Raw genomic sequence first — 22,577 nt, forward strand, 5'->3', positions numbered from 1 at the left:
ATATTTATCCAAAAATATCGTCCAGTTGCAAATATCGCGTGAAAAAGTGTAAAAGACACGTAGAAAAAGTAAAAATATAACAATTTATTTACAGTAGATTATAGGAGTTGTACCTATAAAGTGTTCAGAGTTCAAAACTTATTACAATTACATTCACTTCCAAATTTATTTGTAAACAATTCATTTATTTTATTTTAATTAAATTTCATTTTTCATTTCATTGTTGAATCTGTTGTTTTATAGAAGAAGTAAAGTCGTCTAAAATAACGATCATTCACTCATTCACGAATTAAATTTAAGTAATTTTGTAATGAACCAAAATCCATCATGCTGTGATCAAGCTGACGCAATTCTATTTCTTACGATTTACAATTTCATTTGTTTTTTTTTCACCTTTCAAATTTTTAGCTAAGAGTCCTAGTTCAGTTATTATTTTATACACGTACACTGTTTTTTTTAAAAATAATTACAATTTTTATCATAACTTTCCTAATAGTCTCTGGGTGATAGAGTTTTTTCCTTTTTATATTCGGCACCAAACTTACCCATGTATTTGTGCACAAAGTCTTTCGCTTTGTGTTTCACATTTTCATTACAATCGAGATCTTCAACAGTTTTGCAATGTTTTAGTTCTTTGGCCATTACAAAATGTGTTAACTGAAATACGTAATTAACATTATACTTAACATTGTCGACACAAAATCACCCATAGACCCCAATGTACTTTGTCCCATCACCCTTTTTGCTGCAATGCGCGGGTTACGTGGTTCTCCTACAAGTTGACTTTCCTTACGAACTCCAGCGAGTTCGTAAGGATAGTCAACTTGTAGGGGAACCACGTGTCCCGCTATTTGCTCTTAACTAACTTTTATTATAAAATAATTACAAATAACTATAATCAGAAGGGAATAATAGAAGAAGGATGCCACTCTGTATCCTCTTCATACTTAAGTTATGTAACGTCATTCTTCCCAGGCTCACCCTTTTTGTTTGCTTTCCCGCTCATCAAATTACAAATGGGCATCGCACCGTAAGGTGAATTCTATAATTGTTTGGTACTAAATTCCCAGCAATCAACCCACAAACCTCGTCTTGGGGTGGGACAAAATCCACAAGCACGTTTTGCCAATAGTTAAGCGCTTATAGAGTAATGATGAGGGAACTATTTATCGCGTATGTGATTCGGTTTAGTAACCTTGCTCCGAATGATCCGATGTTGGGAAGAATGACGTTACACTTACCCCGCTTTGTGGTATACTTCTCTCGAAGAGAAGTATTATATACTTCTGCTATAATACAATTAAGGTAAAAAATAATTCCGTACCTTTCGGGCAAGATGCTTAAAATCATCGGTATTGGTAATCCTACCAACTTTACAATCGGATTTCCGATAAGGATTGAGGCATTGAACAATATAGCTAGACATCTTTGAACGGAACAACTCTTTTATGCGTTTTGCCAGTTCACTAGAAGTATCAGCCGCGGCCGTCGTTGTCCTTCTTTTAGAGTGCTAAAATAATACATAATAATTTTCCCCATTTTTAAGCCTCAATTACAAATTAATTAATATTTAAACGCGTGTACTTCAATTTATGGACCTCTAAAAGCATTTTAATTTGAAACGTGTAAGAATAAATAACTGATAAAGCTGGCATCTCTTGATAAAAATAAAGTTACTAAGCTGATAAGGAAAATATAAGTTAAACTCAAATGGGACAAGTAATATTTTAAAAGGATCGAGCATTCTAAAAGGCTAAGAACATTTCTATAATAATTATAAAAATTTGTCGTTACCTTGTGATGTGTGGTAGGTGCTTCTTCGTACATGGGACTTTCCTCAGGTTCCATAGGTGGTTCATCCTCTTCGACGGTGCCTTCTGGAGGATCCCACTGTGTCTGCCTCGTCACTGAATGATAATAATAGATATTGCCTTCCCCATCTTTGGCTGTTTTCCAACTAGGAGGCAGTTTTAGACGCTTTGGTTTAGCGGGAACCGGAGGGGCTAAGTTTTCTTCCACACCTTGGGGCGCCATCGCTACGTGAACCAAAGGCACAGCACCCGCCGCGACTCCTGCCAGCTATTAAATCAAGGATAACCGAGATAAAGTTTACAGTTACTAAATTTAATTGTCAATTAAAAGAGAACCATTAAGCTTAAAAGTAATTTTCGGGATCATATACTAGTTTGTAAAAATGTAGGAACTTCATTTACGCATGTACTGGTAATTGAAAACAATGCGCTATTTTGGTCACAAACCAGATTTTAAGCTCATAAGCTCTACTACACGAAATTCTGAGCGTACAAATCCTACTTTGAGCATATTACAAGGAATTTTGAGCTTTTAAAAGTTAAATTAAGCGTATATAACAAATTTTAAAAATTTCTAAAAGTTACTCGCGAACCAAATATGCCTTTTAACTCTTGTAAAATCTGACGGTGTTAGAGTCCGATTTCGGTAATGCGACCCGATAAAACCATTTTGTCTCTGGCATTAAGAGATACGTGAAAGCCTTTAGGCTTACAAACCCCATTTTAAGCATTAGAAATGTAACTAAACATGTTGAAACAATTCTCCGCATTAATAGCATCACTATTCAACATTCAACATCGCGTTCCCTTTGCTACATTGCCCAGTGGTCAATCTCCATTTATGTTCTATTAAATCCGTCGATGCTTAAACGGGCGCGTAAAACAGCAAGCAAAAAATATTTTGGTCAACTTACAGCAGTCTGATCAGTTATGGGTATCACAGCACCGGATGGTTGCACATAGTATAATGGCGCTCCTTGAGGATTGACGGGCACAAAAGGCGATGGTTGTCCAGGAACAAACGGAGCCACTGCAGCACCGGGAACGGGGCTCATCAAATCAGCAGCGGGTGACGTGATTTGCGGGGCACTGATAGCTACTGAAGCAGATGGAGTTATGAGGTTGTGTGGCAATTGAAGTGGTGATGCTGGTGATAAATTTGCTGCCTCCTTAACTTTTTGTAGCAAACTGTGTATAAGACTGGGAGTGTCGTAGCTGAAAGTACAATTATTTTGGAGGGAACACTTTAAAACAATTCAGGACAAATGTATGATTACATATTTTCCTCCTCTATACATTTGGGGCTAGTCCGTTTAGTAAACAAATAAATAAATTTCTACCAACCTGATTGTTACTGGCAACGGCGTTGGTGAAGTAGGTCTGTTAACTTCCGCCTCATCTCTTGGAGCTTGTAATTGTTCAACAATTGCCTCGGGAGTTGGCGTTTTATCAGGTAAAGGTATTTGAATGAGTGACGAAATAGGAATAACATTTGGTGTTGGCCTTGGCAACTTTAATGGTTCAACGGTGGGCGACGCTGCCGCCGTCAATTGCAATGGTGACGCAAATGTTAATGGTGAAGCCATTGGGGTTGAAGCCTCTGGCGTTTGAGGTGAATAGTCGGCCAGTAATCTCAACGCCGAGTCTTCTTTGATGACTTGGACTGCAACTGGAGAAGAGATGATTTGGGGCGGCGAATTGTGATTTTCACGTTCATCAGGAGGTGGTGACGCGGGTAAAGGTATCTGCGACGGTGATGGGATATCGGGTACTTCGCAAATTCCAGGGATAGGCATGAAATTCGTAACTTCAGGATCTTCAGCATAGCAATAATCGGGAGACTGTAAATAGGCTGGTGATTGATCTTCAATTGGTGACGGGTATGGAGAAATGGGTTTAGGCGCTGGTGACGACGCTGTTGGTCGAAGCAAGGACGGTTGTATAGTTCTGGGTTGAAAGTCATCGTCGTCATCATCATCAAGTTCGGCAAGTTCCTGATCTTCGTCATCATCATCATCGTCGTCTTCGTCGTCAGAATTATTACCTTTGTTCTTGAGCTGATTGGTCTTTGACGCGGCAACGGTTGGGATGAAAGAGACCTAATTGGTTAAAGAGAAATTTGTGTTTTTTCGGACTTTATTTAACCAATTTTTTTATATAAAAACTGGTGGAGGACGCGTGTATGAATATTTAAAATTAAATATTTGGGGGTAATTTTGTTTCAACCGCCTTAAATGACGCAAGCGCATGTGGAATTTTTAAGAACTATAGGGAGTTCGCAAGAGACTTGTGAATCCCTTAAAAAAAGGCCCCAAGAAAATAAAGGTGTTTCACGTGTAACTTGGGTTTAAATTATAAAATTCGACTAAAAACACGCTTACAAATTACCCAAGTTATTTTAGACGAAACTATAAGTTATAATATATTTTTAGAAATTGACAAACGTATTTTAGTATACCCAGCATATAGTATAACGCCTACAATAAAATACCCATATTCACGTTAACATTTCTAAGGAGATTTACTGGTGTACCCAAACACACGATTTTTATGTTAGTGCGCGAACGGTAATATGAACTTTGAACTTGAATAAACCTTTCACAAAAAGCAAGCTATTAATATTTAGAATAGAGGACATGGGCCAAATTTCATCGCATTCAATTTAAGAAAAACGTGTCATTTGTAGATAAAGGGCATAATACTTCAATAGTGATATTTTAAAAACGAACAAACGCTAATAATATAACATTCTATGGAAAATTAGCAAACATAGTCGTGTATTATTTAAATATTAACTTTAGATATGAATAAATAAATATTAATTTGTTCGAAAGCAAACATTGATAAATAAAATTATAAACACAAGTTGTTTTTTTAAAGTAGTATTTTAGTTTAACTTGCTTTTTTAGGAGATTTCCAGAAGAAGATAGTTTCTCTGTCCTTATGTTTTTTATGTTTACAAGTACCATTTTTCTGCGTACCCAAATTAAGCTTCAATTAAAATTTGATCCATCATATGACATGACATCAACTTACTACATACGCGCGTATCAATATGCCTGACAAATTTAATCTATTCAATTTATATTTAATTTTTCGTATAACGCGAAACTAATCTTTGTATGTAGTATAGTTTAATGTATAGTAAACATATCATGTATCAAAATTTATATTTTGTTAATCAACCATAAAAACTATAGCGGCAAAGTTTGTTAATAAACTTAAATTACGCAAGCAAATGTGGCAAAAATATTAAAACTTAATAGCATTTAAAAAAATTATCGGAATGAATAAATTAATTAATTCATGCTAATCATCGGTTCACGTAAATTTTCAATATTTTATGAATATTAATATGTGTAAGTGCACTTAAATTTTAAAGGGAACTATAGCCTGTGAGAGGCTTAGAAAACACGTGAATTTAATAGGAAAACCACTCTAAAATTATCTTAGATTGGTTTTATGGAATTTAATGTTTACGTATTAATTATATTTGATAAAATACTTAATATAATGGACTTACCTTGGGTGATACGATTCCAGATGGTGGAGGGTAAACTTCTATTAACGCAGGCGGTGGTTCAGGGAAATCTTGAATAAAAATAATATAAATTGAAGCTCGCGAATAACGTGTGCACGACGTGTTTTTTTTTATAACTTCATTAACAGTCTATTAAATAGTTCTACTATATATGCTATTTAAATTAATACTTAAATCAACATAATTTTTCATTAATCACTATCTCAAATTTAGGCGTATACGCGGCGTTTTACTTCTAATTTACGAACTTCTAAAACAAAAATTCGCGAATACGGTCGCGTATGATGTTATTAAAATATTTCGGCTTCATTCTACAAGCCTATTATTTGGGTTTGAACTTCTACAATTGAATTAATACACAAAAATTATATCCCTTTATTTAGGCATACGTGCGGCGTTTTACTTCTAATTAACGAACTTCTAAAACAAAAATTCGCGAATACGGTCGCGTATGATGTTATTAAAATATTTCGACTTCATTCTACAAGCCTATTATTTGGGTTAGAACTCCTAAATACACAAAAATGATATTCCCGATATTTAGGCATACGTGCGGCGTTTTACTTCTAATTTATGAACTTCTAAAACAAAAATTTGCAAAAATGTCCTGTATGCCGTTTTTAAAACATTTTGGCTTCATTCTAAAAGCCTATCATTTGGGTTCAGTACTTCTACATGTTCAATTAATACCCAAAAATTGTATTCCCTTTATTTAGGCATACGTGCGACATTTTACTTCTAATTTACGAACTTCTAAAACAAAAATTTGCAAAAATGTCGTGTATGCCGTTTTTAAAATATTTCGGCTTCATTCTACAAGCCTATTATTTGGGTTTGAACTTCTACATGTTGAATTAATACACAAAAATTATATCCTAAGCATGGGCGAATACCAGTTTTTGACTGTCGAGACGAATATCGGATAGTGAAAAATTTTCTTATCGAATACCGAGACGAATAGTTGTTTGGGAACCGAATATCGAATAATTAGGCTTAACTTAAAATTGCCCTTATCGAATAGTTATCGAATAGTCCTTGAAATAGAAGGATTAAAATCAATTTAAATTATATTTAGAATTTAGATGTAATTAGAATTAGTACCGAGATGACATGTATTTCTAACTTTCGTTTATTAATGTTATTAATTATTTACTCCAAAAATGTCTAAGTGGCCAATAAAAAGCGTGGGAAAAAAGAAGCAAAGAAAAAACGGTCCACAGACAAACTTTCACACGCTATAGAGTAGTAGCACTTCAGGCCTATTTTCCCATAGAAGCTTATACATTAAAAAGTGTAACTGCCATTACTTTTATAAAACATTTTTAGGGTTAATATTTTTGTTTTCTCGAATAGTTAATCGAATATTTAACGAATAGTTAGTCGAATATTTAACGAATAGTTAGTCGAATATTTGACGAATAGTAGGCCCGAATAGTAAAATTCACTATTCGATATTCGTTCGAATACCCGAAATGGGGCTTATCGAATATCGAGACGGTTATTCGTCTCGATATTCGATCGAGTTATTCGTGTTACTCGAGTATTCGCCCATGCTTATAATATATCCCTTTATTTAGGCATACGTGCGGCGTTTTACTTCAAATTTACGAACTTCTAAAACAAAAATTCGCAAAAATGTCGTGTATGCCGTTTTTAAAATATTTTGCCTTCATTCTAAAAGACTATTATTTACGTTTAGAACTTCTACATGTTCAATTAACATCCAAAAATTATTTTTAGGCATACGTGGGGCGTTTTACTTCTAATTTCCGAACTTCTAAAACTAAAATTCGCGAATAAATTCGTGTACGACGTTTTTAAAATATTTTGGCTTCATTCTACGACGTTTTTAAAATATTTTGGCTTCATTCTACAAGTCTATTATTTGGGTTTAGAACTTCTACATGTTCAATATTTACTTCTAATTTAGAGACTTAAAAAAAAAAAAAAAATAAGAAACACTTACCAGGTAGAGCTGAATTAGAATCCGCTAGCAAATCTGATTCATATTGATAGGTCCCAGAAAGCGGATCGAAAACGTAAGACTGCATCGCGTAATCTGGCGGTGGTCCTGTATACTCCATAATGGTGTCAGTTGTTACAACAGTATAGTCCATAGATTCTTCATAGGACCCCACAGCGTAATCAACTTGCCCAGCAAATTCTATGGGGTAATCAGACTGGGTGTAATCAGAGTTTCCCACATAATCTGGATGTGGTCCATTAGGATGTTCTCCGCTATCGTAAACAGTCGGAATCATATACTCCTGACTCTGCTGAGGCGTTGCGTGAACCGTTGCCTGAACCGTTTGGGCATTGGCCAGTTCCATGGCTTGCATTTTAGCCAAGTATTCCTTTTGCCGACGTAAATTTTCCTCATTATCACGTTGTTGGACTTCTAACTCGAAAAGTTGTCTCCGTTGTTCCTTGCTCAATTTTGGACGAGTTGAAATGTGGGCGGGCCTGTAATATTTGGGTTAATTTGGACCGGGCGTATTTATTTTAAATTACATTAAAAATACAGCAATGTTCAAATTATTTGGCTATACAATAACTAACTAAAAAAAGCTGTAAAAATGTGCAGAAATTTGTAAAAACATGATAAAGCTTAAGTTAAAATAAAAATTTGGCACTGAAAGATGTAAATTATCGAAGAAATTTAATACTTACATGAATTTCTTCGATTTTCGTTCATGTCCATCATCATAACTCTCTACAAATTTTAAATTTGATTATGTAAAATTCGCATGCAATAATCTGACTAATAAAATTATGTAAAAAATGTCTTACCTCTTCCTCTAGGACTACGATCACGTCTATGCGATCCCCAGTCTCTAATTCTTCGGCTAGGACTGTCATAATAATCGCGGCTATCCCTTTCACGATCCGATAATATTGAAGATGCTGCCAGCTCATCTTGTTTGCGTTTTTGATGTTCCAAACGTGGAATACGGAAGATTTCCTGAAATTAAAATGACACACGCAGTTTTAGACTCTTTTAAAAATATTTAATTTAATTCCAAATTGAATCAATTAGATCATTGCCGATTAAATAATTAAATCAAAAAGAAAAAAACTAATAATTATATATTTAATATAAGAAAATATAGCATAATATTATGGGACTATATAGAAGCTATATTTACAGTATGTTCCCCAAAAAATGCTAAAATGTCTCTAACTATATTATGTATATAATATCTAACTTTATTTTAAACTTTTAGGTATTCTTAAATTTAAATAAATAAATAAATAAAAACCTTCATTAAAACATATTTTTTGTGAAATTTAAACCTAAATAAATTACTTTCAAATGATTATCTACAAAATTTTCGTATATGTTCCTAAAATCGAAACTTCTATAAAATATATGTATATATATATAAACTAGACGCGGTTTTATAGAACTAATACTAAAATGCTTCTAATTAATCAAAATTAACTCTAAAAGAAAAGTAATAAATAATAAAACGTACTTTTAGAGAGCTCCAAGAATCCAGAAGAATCTGTGCCAAACTAGGAATATCAATTTTAACTTCAGGCAATTCAATTTTTTCAGTAACAGTAGTTTCGTGTGTTTCCAGCGGCTCAGTGTTTTCCGAGATATCCATAGGTATTTCAGCATCTTGACATTCACTCTCAGGTTTTATTGCAACATCCTTAACAACCTCATCATCCTGTTCACCGACTAAGTCAGTTTTTGTTGCACTGGTATCAACAGATTCCCCTAAACCCTCAATTTTAACCTGAATAGGCCTAGAAACGTCTTCGAAAAGAACTTTATCGCAAACGTCAATGACTAGTTTCTTTAAAACCTCACAAACTACGATATCGGCTAGACAAATATCATCCGAATCCAGTTCATCTTTGAGACAGAGACAGAGAGAGAATTTAATAAAGAAAGAAAAGAAAATGGAGACAATACGTTAGAATCAGGAAAAGTAACAAAGTTGCTGTCATATTTATTTTATTTATTCTTAAATCTAACTCTCGCTCACCATCAATAGATGACCACGCTGAAATAAGTTCGAAATTTGGTGATGAAACCGATATCTCATCTTTAGGTACCTCTGGAACTTGACAAACTTCAGGTAACTTAACCTCAGAAACCTCTGGTAACTTAGGTAACTCCGGAATCTCATCTTTAACTTCGGTACTAGACTTATCGGCTATATCAATTTGCGTAGCAGCTTTAACAATTTCATTAACTGTCTCTGGGATTTGTTCGTCAATGTCTAATTTTATCCGTTTAGCAGGCGGTTTTTCCTCAATAATATCATTGTTAAGAATTTTTTCCGCTAAAGTAGGCTCAGTTAAGACGGTAATTGATTCGTTATTATCATTTTGATTTTCGTTTAAAATAGGTGTTGCGCAGCCTGATGGAGTACCACTCGAAAGATCGGGAGTTTCGGCTTCTTTCGATGGTAGTTTTAAAGATTCTACAAAAATAATGACCCAATATATGTTTTCAGAGTGGTTTTGAAAACGGGTTTCATTTTAAAATTTACGATGAAGTTGAAACAATAAGTGTGTAACGTAATAATAAAAACAATTTGAAGGAAATAATTTTTGCACAAACAATGACAAATAACAAACAAATTAAGCTAAATAGCAAAGATTCCAACTTAGATGTTTCATAATAATAAGAATAATAATTCACTATCTCAATGTTACAAATTTTCTAGATGCAAATTCAGTGATTTCTATTACGTTTTTTCCCTGACTATATTCCGTGATTTCCACTAAGTTTATTCCAAAATATGTCAAATCGTGTTAACAACATATATTTGTAAAATAAAAATAATACTACAATAAATTAACTCCGCATGTTATGTTTTAAAACATGTTTATTGTAATGACGAATTAAACGCTGGAAAATTAATGAACCCAAGAAACTTTCTAGACTTAAATAAAATCCATGAGTTGGTTCCATAATCCCTGAAATTTTTGAACCACTTTTCCAGGTTTCCCTGACACATAACAACCTGTATCTCAGAATGTACCAGAATTTTTCAATAAAGTGTAAGGAATTAACGCATTTATGGTATTTCAAACACTTCCCAAATTACGTTTTGTGTCAAAATTATATATGAGCTAATAAAGATCAAATGATGCAGTCAGATCAAGTACGTGTTTTCATGTCTAATATTTTATGTTTCAGCGATTTAGTGTAATGTTTTTATAGAAAAAATATTTGTTCTTCTAAAAATGTGTAGTTTAGATGATATATTAATGCATATAAAATACCCCCAGAGATGAAAACCGAAACTACATGAAAACCTACGAATGATTCACGAGTATATGCGAATAAATTCATAGTAAATCGCACCCAAAAATTGAAAAAGAAATAAATAAAATGTTGAACTTACCAGAATCTCCAGTTTTTTCGGTCTCTGCAGATTGATTCTCATTTCTGATGGCCCATCTTTGCACAACACTCAACACTTTGCTATCTAAGAGTATGGTTTTGTTGGATATTGGTAATAGAGTCAAGATTTCTAGGATCTGCTTTTTCAGATGGACAGCGTCGTCTCCCAAGTCAACCATCCAACTCCAAAGCAGGGTTAATCCGTGATAATCCAAAAAGAGGCGCAAACACGCTTGTTCCGAGGTATTTTGAATAATATCTAAAAGTCTTTGACGCGATTCTCGAGTTTCAGCGCGAACCATCACTCTGTTTAGCATCAAAGTTTGTTCGCGGTTTTTCAACCCACCAATGCTGCTTAGTTTTTCCAACTCTTTCTCAAGCTATGGTATATAGTATAGGAAGAAAAAAAATAGGCCCAAATCCACATTTAAAATATTGAATTTGATTGCTTTGAAAGCTTAACCTCAACTTTGCCTGTGTCTCACCCAAATTTGTCAATTTTCCCATTTATCACCCAAATTTGTGAACTTTCTATTTCATCATCCAAATTTGTGAATTTTCTATTTCACGACCACAAATTTGTGAATTTTCTATTTCATCGCCCAAATTTGTGAATTTTTCCATTCAGATGATTCACCACCCAAATTTGTGAATTTTCTATTTCATCGCCCAAATTTGTGAATTTTTCCATTCAGATGATTCACCACCCAAATTTGTGAATTTTCTATTTCATCGCCTAAATTTGTGAATTTTCTATTTCATCGCCTAAATTTGTGAATTTTCTATTTCATCGCCTAAATTTGTGAATTTTTCCATTCACCGCCCAAATTTGTGAATTTTTCCATTCCCCACCCAAAATTGTGAATTTTTCCATTCACCGCCCAAATTTGTGAATTTTTCCATTCCCCACCCAAAATTGTGAATTTTTCCATTCACCGCCCAAATTTGTGAATTTTTCCATTCACCACCCAAATTTTGTAAATTTTTCCATTCACCACCCAAATTTTGTAAATTTTTCCATTCACCACCCAAATTTTGTAAATTTTTCCATTCACCACCCAAATTTTGTAAATTTTTCCATTCACCACCCAAATTTTGTAAATTTTTCCATTCACCACCCAAATTTCGTGAATTTTCCCAATTTATCACCCAAATTTTGTAAATTTTCCAATTTATCACCCAAATTTTGTAAATTTCCCAATTGATCACCCAAATTTTGTAAATTTCCCAATTGATCACCCAAATTTTGTAAATTTCCCAATTGATCACCCAAATTTTGTAAATTTCCCAATTGATCACCCAAATTTGTGAATTTTCCCAATTCATCACCCAAATTTGTAAATTTCCCAATTTATCACCCAAACTTGTAAATATGTCCAGTTTATCACCCAAATTAAATCAAAGTCAAAAAATAACAACTTTTAGCCATTTTTGGAACTGTATTTGATCAAAACAGCGATAAAACGTGTGTAAAAAACACTACAAAACTTTACATTAGATTTCACAAAATTTAAACATATAAATAAATAAAGCCATAAGGAGAACTTGAGTCTATAACACAGCTGCTTTGTCAATTGGGATTCCATCCTGATAATTACCTCGTAATAAATCAAGCAAATTCAAGATCTAAGTGTTCGATCGTATATTTTACGACAGTACAGTTCACGTACACTACCGAGACTTCAAATCCGGATTAAGTACTTGAACAATTCAATTGAAGAAGAAGAGGGCTGGAAGAGAAGGCCGTGGTTAGGACCACCGTAATTGGCAGCAAAAAAGCTAGTAGCTTCATCTTAGTTAAAACCATATTACATTAATTTTAACTAATTTAATTTAACTATAAAATTAAAATTAAAATCTTTTTTTCACTAATTTTAATAGTGAAGGTATGGATAAAAATAAATAAACCTATTTCATGATTTCATCGCGAAATTTTTCATTAACTTTGAAATATGTTGAAGAGTTTTGTAGTTTCACGAGTTTCACGGAAAATCAATGTTTTTCAAACACAGTTTCAATAAATGGCCAAAAGAAGTTTACATCCACGATCCCCAAATTTTACATTAAAGGGAGGGTGAAGTAGGAAATCAAGTGATTTTTTTATCGATTCTTCTACTAATTATAAGACCAGTCTGTATAGTCAAACATTCAGGAAATACTTTCGAATGATTTTGAAATTCAAATTAGGTTCAGATTTTAAGGATAATTTTAAAGAAGCCCCTCCGACCAATCGCGTAACGCCCTGCCTTTTTATTAACAAAATTCTCGTGGCACGTTCCGTGCCGAATGAAATTTATCACGAGATTTGATAAAATTCGCGCGCGACGTGACAATCGTGGCGCGAGACATAGAGCGTGCCACGAGAATTTTGTTAATAAAAAGGCAGGGCGTTACGCGATTGGTCGGAGGTCTTTCTTTAAAATTATCCTTAAAATCTGAACCTAATTTGAAATAATTTTAAAATCATTCGGAACTGGTATTTCCTGAATGTTTCACTACGCAGACTGGTCTTATAATTAGTAGAAGAATCGACAAAAAATCACTTGATTTTCTACTTCACCCTCCCTTTAAAAAAAACCAAAAACGCGAAATAGGCCTAATAATTAAAAATAGCCGAAGTAGGTGTATAAGCCCAATTAGTCACTAGGATTTTATTTAAATTTATCCATATCCCCAACCTAGTAATTAATATATTCCCCCCCCCCCCGAGTTAATTAATTAATTAATTAATTAACAAATAATAATAATAATAATAATAATAATAATAATAATAATAATAATAATAACCTAATTAAAAAATAAAGAATTGAATTAAAAACTTCCTTACAGCAAAATCTTCTGGTTCCTCCTTCTTCTTCACTTCCTCTTCAATTGGGATACGTTTCTTTCTGGGAGATACTTTGGGTACTTTAGAAGAAGGTTTCTCCAATAAATCCGGTTCTGGTTCAGACTCATCATCATCATCATCATCATCATCATCGGAAGTTGGTAGAGAAAGTTGCGTTTCGTCACCAGGTTCCCCGATAAAACCTCGACAATTGGAAGAATCGCAGTAACATTTTTGAGCTTCGCGACTGCAATTGAAAACGAACAAAAGCAAAACAAACAAAAACTTGGTTAAATTTAAATTAACCAATTTAGACATAAAATAGACCAAAATAGGCGAGAATTATTTAATTACCCATAGCGCTGAAATTGGTAATCAAATGTGAGTTCTTCGTTAGGTTTAACGTCTTTTCTAGTAAAGAATCCAATTCGCAGTTCACCATTTACCGTCCACTTTAAATAAAGAAATTCATATTTTGAGTTGCAGCAATGTACCGAACTTTGAGTTTGTTTTGTTTTTCTCTGGTCATACTTTTTGTGTTTCGCAATTAGGATCGCAACTGTGATTTATAAACCTGGATATATTTCCCTTGAGTGTGGCATCAATAATCTCGTCTCCTTTTAACGCCATGAAATAATAGTGATCTCGTTTTTCGCGAGAATAACGTTTAACTCTTTGGTTAAATTCATTTGAGCTTAAAACTTCCCCGACATATTCCATGATAAAAGTACCGCTAAAATTATTTAATTTAATACATTTAAATCTAACAGGTTTCAATTATATGTGAGCTAAATATCATAAAAATATTAAAAACCTTTCCATATGTTCCATCGCTTTTAAACCCCAACCCTTTTTCTCAGTTTTAAAGGCAGCTGCGTTAGCGTTTTCTTTCTACATATTACGTTAATGAAAAATGTAGAAAATTGGTCTTAGAGATGTTCATTTAATATATATATATAAAAAACGGGCGCAAATTAGCCTTATTCCTGATCAGCGCCACCTACCCATAGCGGCGACTTTGAGAACTACTGTAAGCGGCAAGCCAATCAGATGTCGCTAAAATCTGGTGACGTCACTGACTGGCACTCTCGGGTCTTACCAAAAATGACGTCACCAGATTTTAGCGACATCTGATTGGCTTGCCGCTTACAGTAGTTCTCAAAGTCACCGCTATGGGTAGATGGCGCTGATCAGGAATAAGGCTAATTATTTGGCATAAACAAATTAACTACCTTAGTAAACCTTTTATTAGCGCATAAATTTCCTAGCATGCAACGTGAACCACTGAAATTAAATTACACAAAGAAAATGTTTAAACAATTTTAATTATTTTTCTTAAAGGGAGGGTGAAGTAGAAAATCAAGTGATTTTTTATCGATTTTTCTACTAATTATAAGACCAGTCTGCATAGTCAAACATCCAGGAAATACAGCTTCCGAATGATTTTAAAATTATTTCAAATTAGGTTCAGATTTTAAGGATCATTTTAAAGAAGGACCTCCGACCAATCGCGTAACGCCCTGCCTTTTTATTAACAAAATTCTCGTGGCACGTTCCGTGTTGAATGAAATTTATCACGAGATTTGATAAAATTCGCCCGCGACGTGATAATCGTGGCGCGAGACTTGGAGCGTGCCACGAGAATTTTGTTAACAAAAAGGCAGGGCGTTACGCGATTGGTCGGAGGACCTTCTTTAAAATTATCCTTAAAATCTGAACCTAATTTGAATTTTAAAATCATTCGGAAGTATTTCCTGAATGTTTGACTATGCAGACTGGTCTTATAATTAGTAGAAAAATCGATAAAAAAATCACTTGATTTTCTACATCACCCTCCCTTTAAGTTTTGCTGCTAAATATAAGTAATGAAAACAAGATAATCACCATTCAATCATGAGAAGTCGATTAAGGCAATCATCTAAACAACCCAGGTATCCCTCTTCGCGTTCTTCCTTAGTTAAGGTACAATCACAAGCCATTCTTCGAACTTCCTTCTTGCTTTTACATTTTTTCCTACGATTCAAATATTGACGTACGATAAGCTAAAACATCTCAATTCGAACAATGATAGTCCGTACCTTTCAAATAAATAAATATTTTCGTTTATAATTTCAAACTGCGGCATCTTTTCCTTCTCAGTTTCAACTTCTTCTTTAAAAACCACAATGGGTTGCTCCATGGTGGGTGACACTGTCTCGTTGTAGGACTCGTTATTGTTATTGTTTAAAACTTTCAGCGGTAAACTATTAGGGGAGTTAGAATGGACCCTTTCCATTTCACTATTGCGTCTCCAACGAGATTTAACCTTTTCGGGTTTTCCAGGGTCATTGTCCACCGTTCTTCTCCTAGGATCGTTATCAACTGCTTTTCTTCTAGGATCATTTTCCGCCGCTCTTCTCCTAGGATCATTATCAACTGCTCTTCTTCTAGGATCATTATCAACTGCTCTTCTTCTAGGATCATTATCAACTGCTCTTTTTCTAGGATCATTATCAACTGCTCTTCTTCTAGGATCATTTTCCGCCGCCCTTCTTCTAGGGTCTATAATGGGCGATATGGAACTGGTATCGTGAAATGGTGTCTCAGTCGAATCTTGTCTCGTGTAAGAAACAGCTTCACTTTTATTATTTTCGTCACAAGAATTGACAAGATTGGGTTCTTTAATATCTTGACACGTACTAGTATCCGTTTCGATTTTTGCTTCAAGTCCGGTGACAATTATAGGACTAGCTTGCAGCGCAACTTTCTTCAAACTCTTTTTATGTTTAGATGGATCCTTTTTCCGATTAAACTCTCGTTGCTTCTCGCGTTTCTCTTCTAAAGATTTAATCCTGCTACTACGTCGAACGGGTTGGTCAGTTTGATCAGTTTGATCTTCAGCAGCGGGTGAACCAGAACCTTCGCTGCTTGACCCATGAACAATGGTACTACCAGATTTCCGATACTTTCTCTTAACAGCTTGTTCTTTTGTGGTTAAACGTTCTTTCGTTTCGCTACTTTCGCTATTATCAGCTTGGGAAGCTTGACAATCGTCAATTGTGACTTGAGAAGTGAATTTGTCCATAGAGGTTCCATTCTCTTTTTGACTAATTAAAGAGGACGAATCGCTGGTTTGACTTTCATCCGAAACATTCTTCAAAATATTGTCACTGAAGTTCTTTGTCATTGCGTCAAACTGGTTTTCAGATTCAACATTTTCCACAATTTCCGATTTAATTTCTTGGCATGAGAAAGATTGTGTGTTGGAAAGTGGTTTTGATTCACTTGGCAAAGTGGGTGCCACCTCGGGTTTTTCAGCATTATCAAGTTCACTATCGGAGGTACCTGATGTGACTACGGATGACTCTGGATTGTCATACACTGGGTTGGATGCTATTCTTAGGCCTGGAATGTATTTGCGATAAAAACGTTCGCTCTGACTTAAAACCACATCTTTAATAATGTCTTCTTGAGAATGAGAAAGCACAACTTCCGTTGGAATCTCGTCCCCAGCAACAATTTCAAAATTATTAGTAACTTCGGTAGACAAATCAATTTCTTCAGATGGTTTATTATGGACTTCAGTTACATCTTCGACAACATCCGGCAGTGAATCCCGTTTCCCTGATACCTCCTGGACAATGTCGTGTTCCTCAAGTACACCTGATGATGTCTCACAGGAAATTACTGATTTCTCAAGAATGTCTAATGATACCGCGTTTAAAGTGTCTGGTTTTTCAACAAAGTCAGGCAAAATAACTTTCTCTTCATGAACAGTATTTGGTTTTTCAGGCATTTCTAATGACATCTCATGCTGAACGTCCTGTTTCTCAAGAGCCTCCGATGTCTCAGAGACAATGACTGATTTCTCTAGAATGTCTGATGATACCACGTTGAACGTGTCTGGTTTTTCAGCAAACTCAGGTAAAACATCCTTTTCTTCACGAACAATATTTGGTTTTTCAGGCATTTCTATTGGCATCTCACGCTGAACGTCATGTTTCTCCAGAGCATCAGATTCTTCCTGGACTATATCCTTGGCCTCAAAAGTCTCTTTTGATGGTATATCTATTATTACGAAAATTTCACGCTTTTCAACAACTTCACAATTTGTTTTTTGAAAATTTTCCTGTCTTTCATGAGTTTCCGATGTTGCCTGATTTAAAATTTCAGGTTTTTCAATCAAGTCCGATGTTGGCTGATTTAAAATTTCTGGGTTTTCAATCAAGTCCGATGTTGCCTGATTTAAAATTTCAGGTTTTTCAATCAAGTCCGATGTTGCCTGATTTAAAGTTTCTGGTTTTTCAATCAAGTCCGATGTTGCACGATTAAAAATTTCTGGTTTTTCAATCAAGTCCGACGTTGACTGATTCAAAATTTCTGGTGTTTCAATCAAGTCCGATGTTGCCTGATTCAAATTTTCTGGTTTTTCAATCAAGTCCGATGTTGCACGATTAAAAATTTCTGGTTTTTCAATCAAGTCCGATGTTGCCTGATTAAAAATTTCTGGTTTTTCAATCAAGTCCGATGTTGCCTGATTAAAAATTTCTGGTTTTTCAATCAAGTCCGATGTTGCCTGATTAAAAATTTCTGGTTTTTCAATCAAGTCCGATGCTGCATGATTGAAAATTTCTGGTTTCTCAATCAAGTCCGGCGTTGCCTGATTCAAAATTTCTGGTGTTTCAATCAAGGCCGATGTTGCCTGATTCAAAATTTCTGGTGTTTCAATCAAGGCCGATGTTGCCTGATTCAAAATTTCTGGTGTTTCAATCAAGGCCGATGTTACCTGATTCAAAATTTCTGGTGTTTCAATCAAGGCTGATGTTACCTGATTCAAAATTTCTGGTTTTTCAACCAAGTCCGATGTTGCCTGATTCAAAATTTCTGGCGTTTCAATCAAGTCCGATGTTGCCTGATTTAAAATTTCAGGTTTTTCAATCAAGTCCGATGTTGCCTCATTTAAAATTTCTGGTTTTTCAATAAAGTCCAATGTTGCCTGATTTAAAATTTCTGCTTTTTCAATCAAGTCCGATGTTGCCTGATTTAAAATTTCCGGTTTTTCAATCAAGTCCAATGATTTTTCCTGATTGATGTCTAAATGAGTAGGATTTTCATCTTTGACACATCCAACAATAATTTCCTCTCCTGAAGACTGAACTAATCGTAACTGACCGTCTTCTAAGATTAAATGTTTCAATGAAACAGTTGAAGAATCACCGTGTTCTTGTAATGCCTGAACAGCACTGAGATCTAACTGGACATACTGTACATCCGACGGTAAATTTTCAACAAGAATATTGGCATTTTGAACATCAAGGTAAATGTTATCCCCATCACTTTGGATGACGCCCTGTGACGTTGATTGTTCAGTTCCACCCGCGACTACGTAGCTTTCTAGAGATAATATCGGTGCTATTTCATTATCTAGGGTGACCTTTTCATTCTCCATAAGATTTGGCGGCGTATCATTAACAATAGCGAATTCAAGAACATTAGCATCTCCATACCCAACTTGGGTTGTCAATTTTCCCATTTCCGGTACGAGTGAATGAACAGAATCTAAATTTTCCTTAGGGTAACAGTCCAATACTGGTGGTTTACAATTTGAATCATATTCGGAACAGTACAGAGATTGTGGAACCTTAACTTCAACCGTTGTACTACAATTTTGTAATGATTCTGAATCATTGGTACACATTGATTGTTGAACTTTATTTAACACTGGTGCAGTCAACTCAATTTTCGCAATACTACTACCTTCTTCTTCTAAACTTAAATTAGTCCCCGATTCATCACCTTCTTTGATGTCATCAACATCACGCGAATTGCCATTGTCCTCTTTCAGGCTGTAAGGAACTATTGAGATACTAGGATTTTGCAATGACGGTGGACCATTGGACATTGTAATAGGTTCAATGTCATCGTACAAATCTTTTAAAAGCGACAAACTGTTGGAAGTAGCACCATTATTCCACGAATTTATTAAACTGTTCGTGCAATTGGAGCTATCCAAATGCGTTTCAGTTTTCGGTAACGATGATTTATTGAGACTAGATAAAGATTGATTCTTTTGCAGTTGATGATCTACTTTATTTTTTACTTCGGGAATATTTTCTAAAATATCTTTGTAAAGATCAGTTTTTAATAAGGGTTCAATGCCCAAATCCTCCCATCTGGGGCTTTGAACGCAATTGACACGTTCCTCAATTGGTTTATCAAAATCCTCATCTTCGTAAATTGGAAGATTCAAATTATTTCGAACCGGTTTAGACGAAACACCGTTTGATGGAGTGTTTTTGACACAATTTTGAGGAGGAGATATTGGTTTATTTTCCATCTTTGTAGGCGTTTTTGACGCATTTTTGATGAAATCTAAATAAGCGTCATTACACGTTCGAGTTTTCATAACTGAGCCTCCTCTTATATCGCGAACAATGATAGGCTTTTTATCAAGTGTGGTGGTTACGCCATCCAGTTTAGAATTTTTCTTCGCTTCATCTTCACTGTAAGAGAAGCCTAAATTAGCCTAAATTTAACCTTCACAATATTTTTCACATAAAAATTCAATGTAAAAAAAAACTAGGTGTTGTTTTTTTCACTGAAGGGGCATGACAAATCATGAGACGTACAGTCGTACTCCATTTTGAGTGTCTTTGTTAAAATTTTGTCAGGCATGCCCCTTCATATAAAAATAAGACTTGACAATTATGATGCAATAAAAACAGCTATCTTGCAAAATATTATATGCAATAAATATTATTGCAAGTTGGTTTTGCAAACGTTATGTTTAAATTTAAATCATGTCGTATTTGCATAGTTTACATTTTGAAAACTCAGTTTGAATCGTTTCGCTTCATGACGAAGAGTTATTGCAAATAAACCAGACCCAATTTTGCAACGAAACAATTTTTGGAATAGAATATACTGAAAATAAATTGCTGTTTTGCACATGGCATGGTCTAAATAGCAAACAAACAGAAGTAGCAATTGCTGTTGAGAGAAAAATCGCGTCCTTTCAAGTAGAAAAATAAAATAGCCATTGGCAATATACAACATTGTGTTTTAGAGATTACGCTATGCCACTATTGATCTGTTTTTCAGGGAGGAGCTAAACCTGGCTATAGTGCTGTCAGAAGCGCCGGTGTGACGTCACCCATGCTGTTTTCCCATAAAGAAAAAACGGTAACTGTCATGGCCGCCCATTGCTAAAGGCAGACTCGTGACGTTTAACCTTGGATCTGACGTCACAACTGACAGCAATCTATATAACATTATTTCTCCGCAGACATTAATTAGTTGCTGCAATTACTTTTCAAAACGACATGATTTAAATTAACATTAATAATTTAAGTTTTTGTCACTAAGGGGTACCTGTTTAACATTTTCAGCTGACTATTTAAAAATTTGTTGTATTCCATTTTCTTAATTAACTGGCTATATTGGTAGTATATTATTTTTCAAGTCTTGCTTGACTTGAGCAAAACTGTAAACTGAAAGTGAGCACAATTAAATGGGTTTAAACTAGATTAATTAATTAATTAATTAAAATATATATATACTAAAACCATTTTACTAATTATAATATTCACAAAAGCATATTTTACTCTTGTGTAGGGTTTTTTATCACAAGGGGCTGCCGACCCTGAACAAAACTGATCATAGCACGGTTGACATACATTTTAAATTTAAAAGATAATAATAATCCAGGGTTCGTACAAAATTTTTGGAATGAAATTCCCTGACTTTTCCAGGTTTTCCCTGACAAAATTCAACAAATTTCCCTGACCTTTTTCAATAATGCACATGGCGAACATATATGAAAACCAATCTAAATTCACTACAGTCATTTTTGCACGAATTATTGTTGTAAATAACTAGAGCGAGCGAAGCGAGCTCCGCAAATTTGGGGCTCGACTGCTCAAGTCTCAGAAGGTCACCCTACTGTTACCCAGACTTTAAATTTCCCTCCAATAAATTTTTCCCTGACATTTCCCTGACTTTTAAGGTCCATTTTTAATTTCCCTGACTTTTCCCTGACATTTTAGGCCCATTTTCAACTTCCCTGACTTTTCCAGGTTTTCCAGGTCGTGTACGAACCCTGTAATCCTTCAAGAGCTCATTTTGTGATGCATATTCACTATTTAAATGTTTTCTGGTATTTTAGTCCAATATTTCACATACAATATTTACTATAACGCTAAAATCTTAATTAACCAAATTTAACTCATATTTAAGCCTTTTACTAACCACACTGTGAGACACAGCTTATATTTAGCCTAAATATTAGGGGTTACTGCTTTATTATTAATGAAAAAGTGAAATATATGACACAAAGAAGCGGTGACTAAATAACACGTTCTTAAACACACATTTATTCTTACACCTTTACCCTGGCCACCAAATATCACCCAATTTTGAATTATTTAACAAAAGACACGCTATTTCTGTAGAGATTCTAATAATACCTTCAATATTAACCTAAGTTTACACGCAAAACATTAAAAGCCCATTTCTGAAAAGTCTCGGCACAAGCAAACCCCAAACACATTTTCATATCCTCCTTCAAAACATTTTTGCAAAGTAAGGAAGGCTTATTACGCCTATATTTAAATATCATAAGCGAACTACGCGGAACATAATTTAGGTTCGTTGTCTTCGTAAAAATTTAGACCGACGCCATGAAGTGCTAGCCCAGCTTCTGTTACAAGAGAGAGAGAAGAGAGCCTACACACAGGCTATGTTGTTGAAGACGCGCTAACCCTAAAACTCTAGATACACAAATTACTTATGACAAGAATCGATTAAAAAACACTCTCACCACGTTGGGAAAGCAGGATCGTAAATCTCCGACATGTTGTCCGTCGTGTTAAATTGTTTTAATCACATCACGATCGCCTTAAATAACTATTTTACATCAAATTTTAAAAGGAAAACACAATACCACTCGACGCGTAACCACCATTTTGTTCGACATCTCCAAAGTGACGCGCCTACGGCTCATGCGCCAAAAAACGTCACAACGCGATCCTGAGGACCACGTGGTAGGATGAT

The 22,577-nt window shown here is 34.7% G+C and overlaps 1 protein-coding gene across 4 annotated transcripts; it reads right to left on the reverse strand.

Annotated features, from left to right (window-relative positions):
- Nucleotides 1-64: 64 nt before the first annotated feature.
- Nucleotides 65-22,502, reverse strand: Set2 (SET domain containing 2). Of its 4 annotated transcripts, XM_089845556.1 has the most exons (22): nt 22,345-22,501; nt 20,898-21,016; nt 15,626-20,029; nt 15,432-15,560; nt 14,780-14,831; nt 14,362-14,438; nt 14,079-14,280; nt 13,902-13,999; nt 13,548-13,794; nt 10,722-11,100; nt 9,351-9,791; nt 9,099-9,217; nt 8,829-9,029; nt 8,143-8,314; nt 8,023-8,068; nt 7,319-7,815; nt 5,335-5,402; nt 3,156-3,910; nt 2,726-3,026; nt 1,795-2,079; nt 1,325-1,510; nt 65-657 (listed from the first exon to the last, which is right to left on the reverse strand). In XM_089845556.1, exons 2-22 carry the CDS (start codon nt 20,942-20,944, stop codon nt 490-492), a joined length of 8,874 nt encoding a protein of 2,957 aa, XP_089701682.1. In that variant the 5' UTR covers nt 20,945-21,016; nt 22,345-22,501; the 3' UTR covers nt 65-489. The 4 variants fall into 4 exon arrangements, with proteins under 4 accessions (XP_089701682.1, XP_089701680.1, XP_089701679.1 ...); XM_089845554.1 differs by having other exon boundaries at nt 8,023-8,065; nt 8,829-9,217; XM_089845553.1 differs by having other exon boundaries at nt 8,829-9,217.
- Between the last annotated feature and the right edge of the window lie 75 nt (nt 22,503-22,577).

This window comes from Phalangium opilio, unplaced genomic scaffold (genome assembly GCF_054372755.1).
Source record: "Phalangium opilio isolate 3A_F unplaced genomic scaffold, DU_Popi_V2 ptg000079l_1, whole genome shotgun sequence".
Classification (NCBI taxonomy): domain Eukaryota; kingdom Metazoa; phylum Arthropoda; class Arachnida; order Opiliones; family Phalangiidae; genus Phalangium; species Phalangium opilio.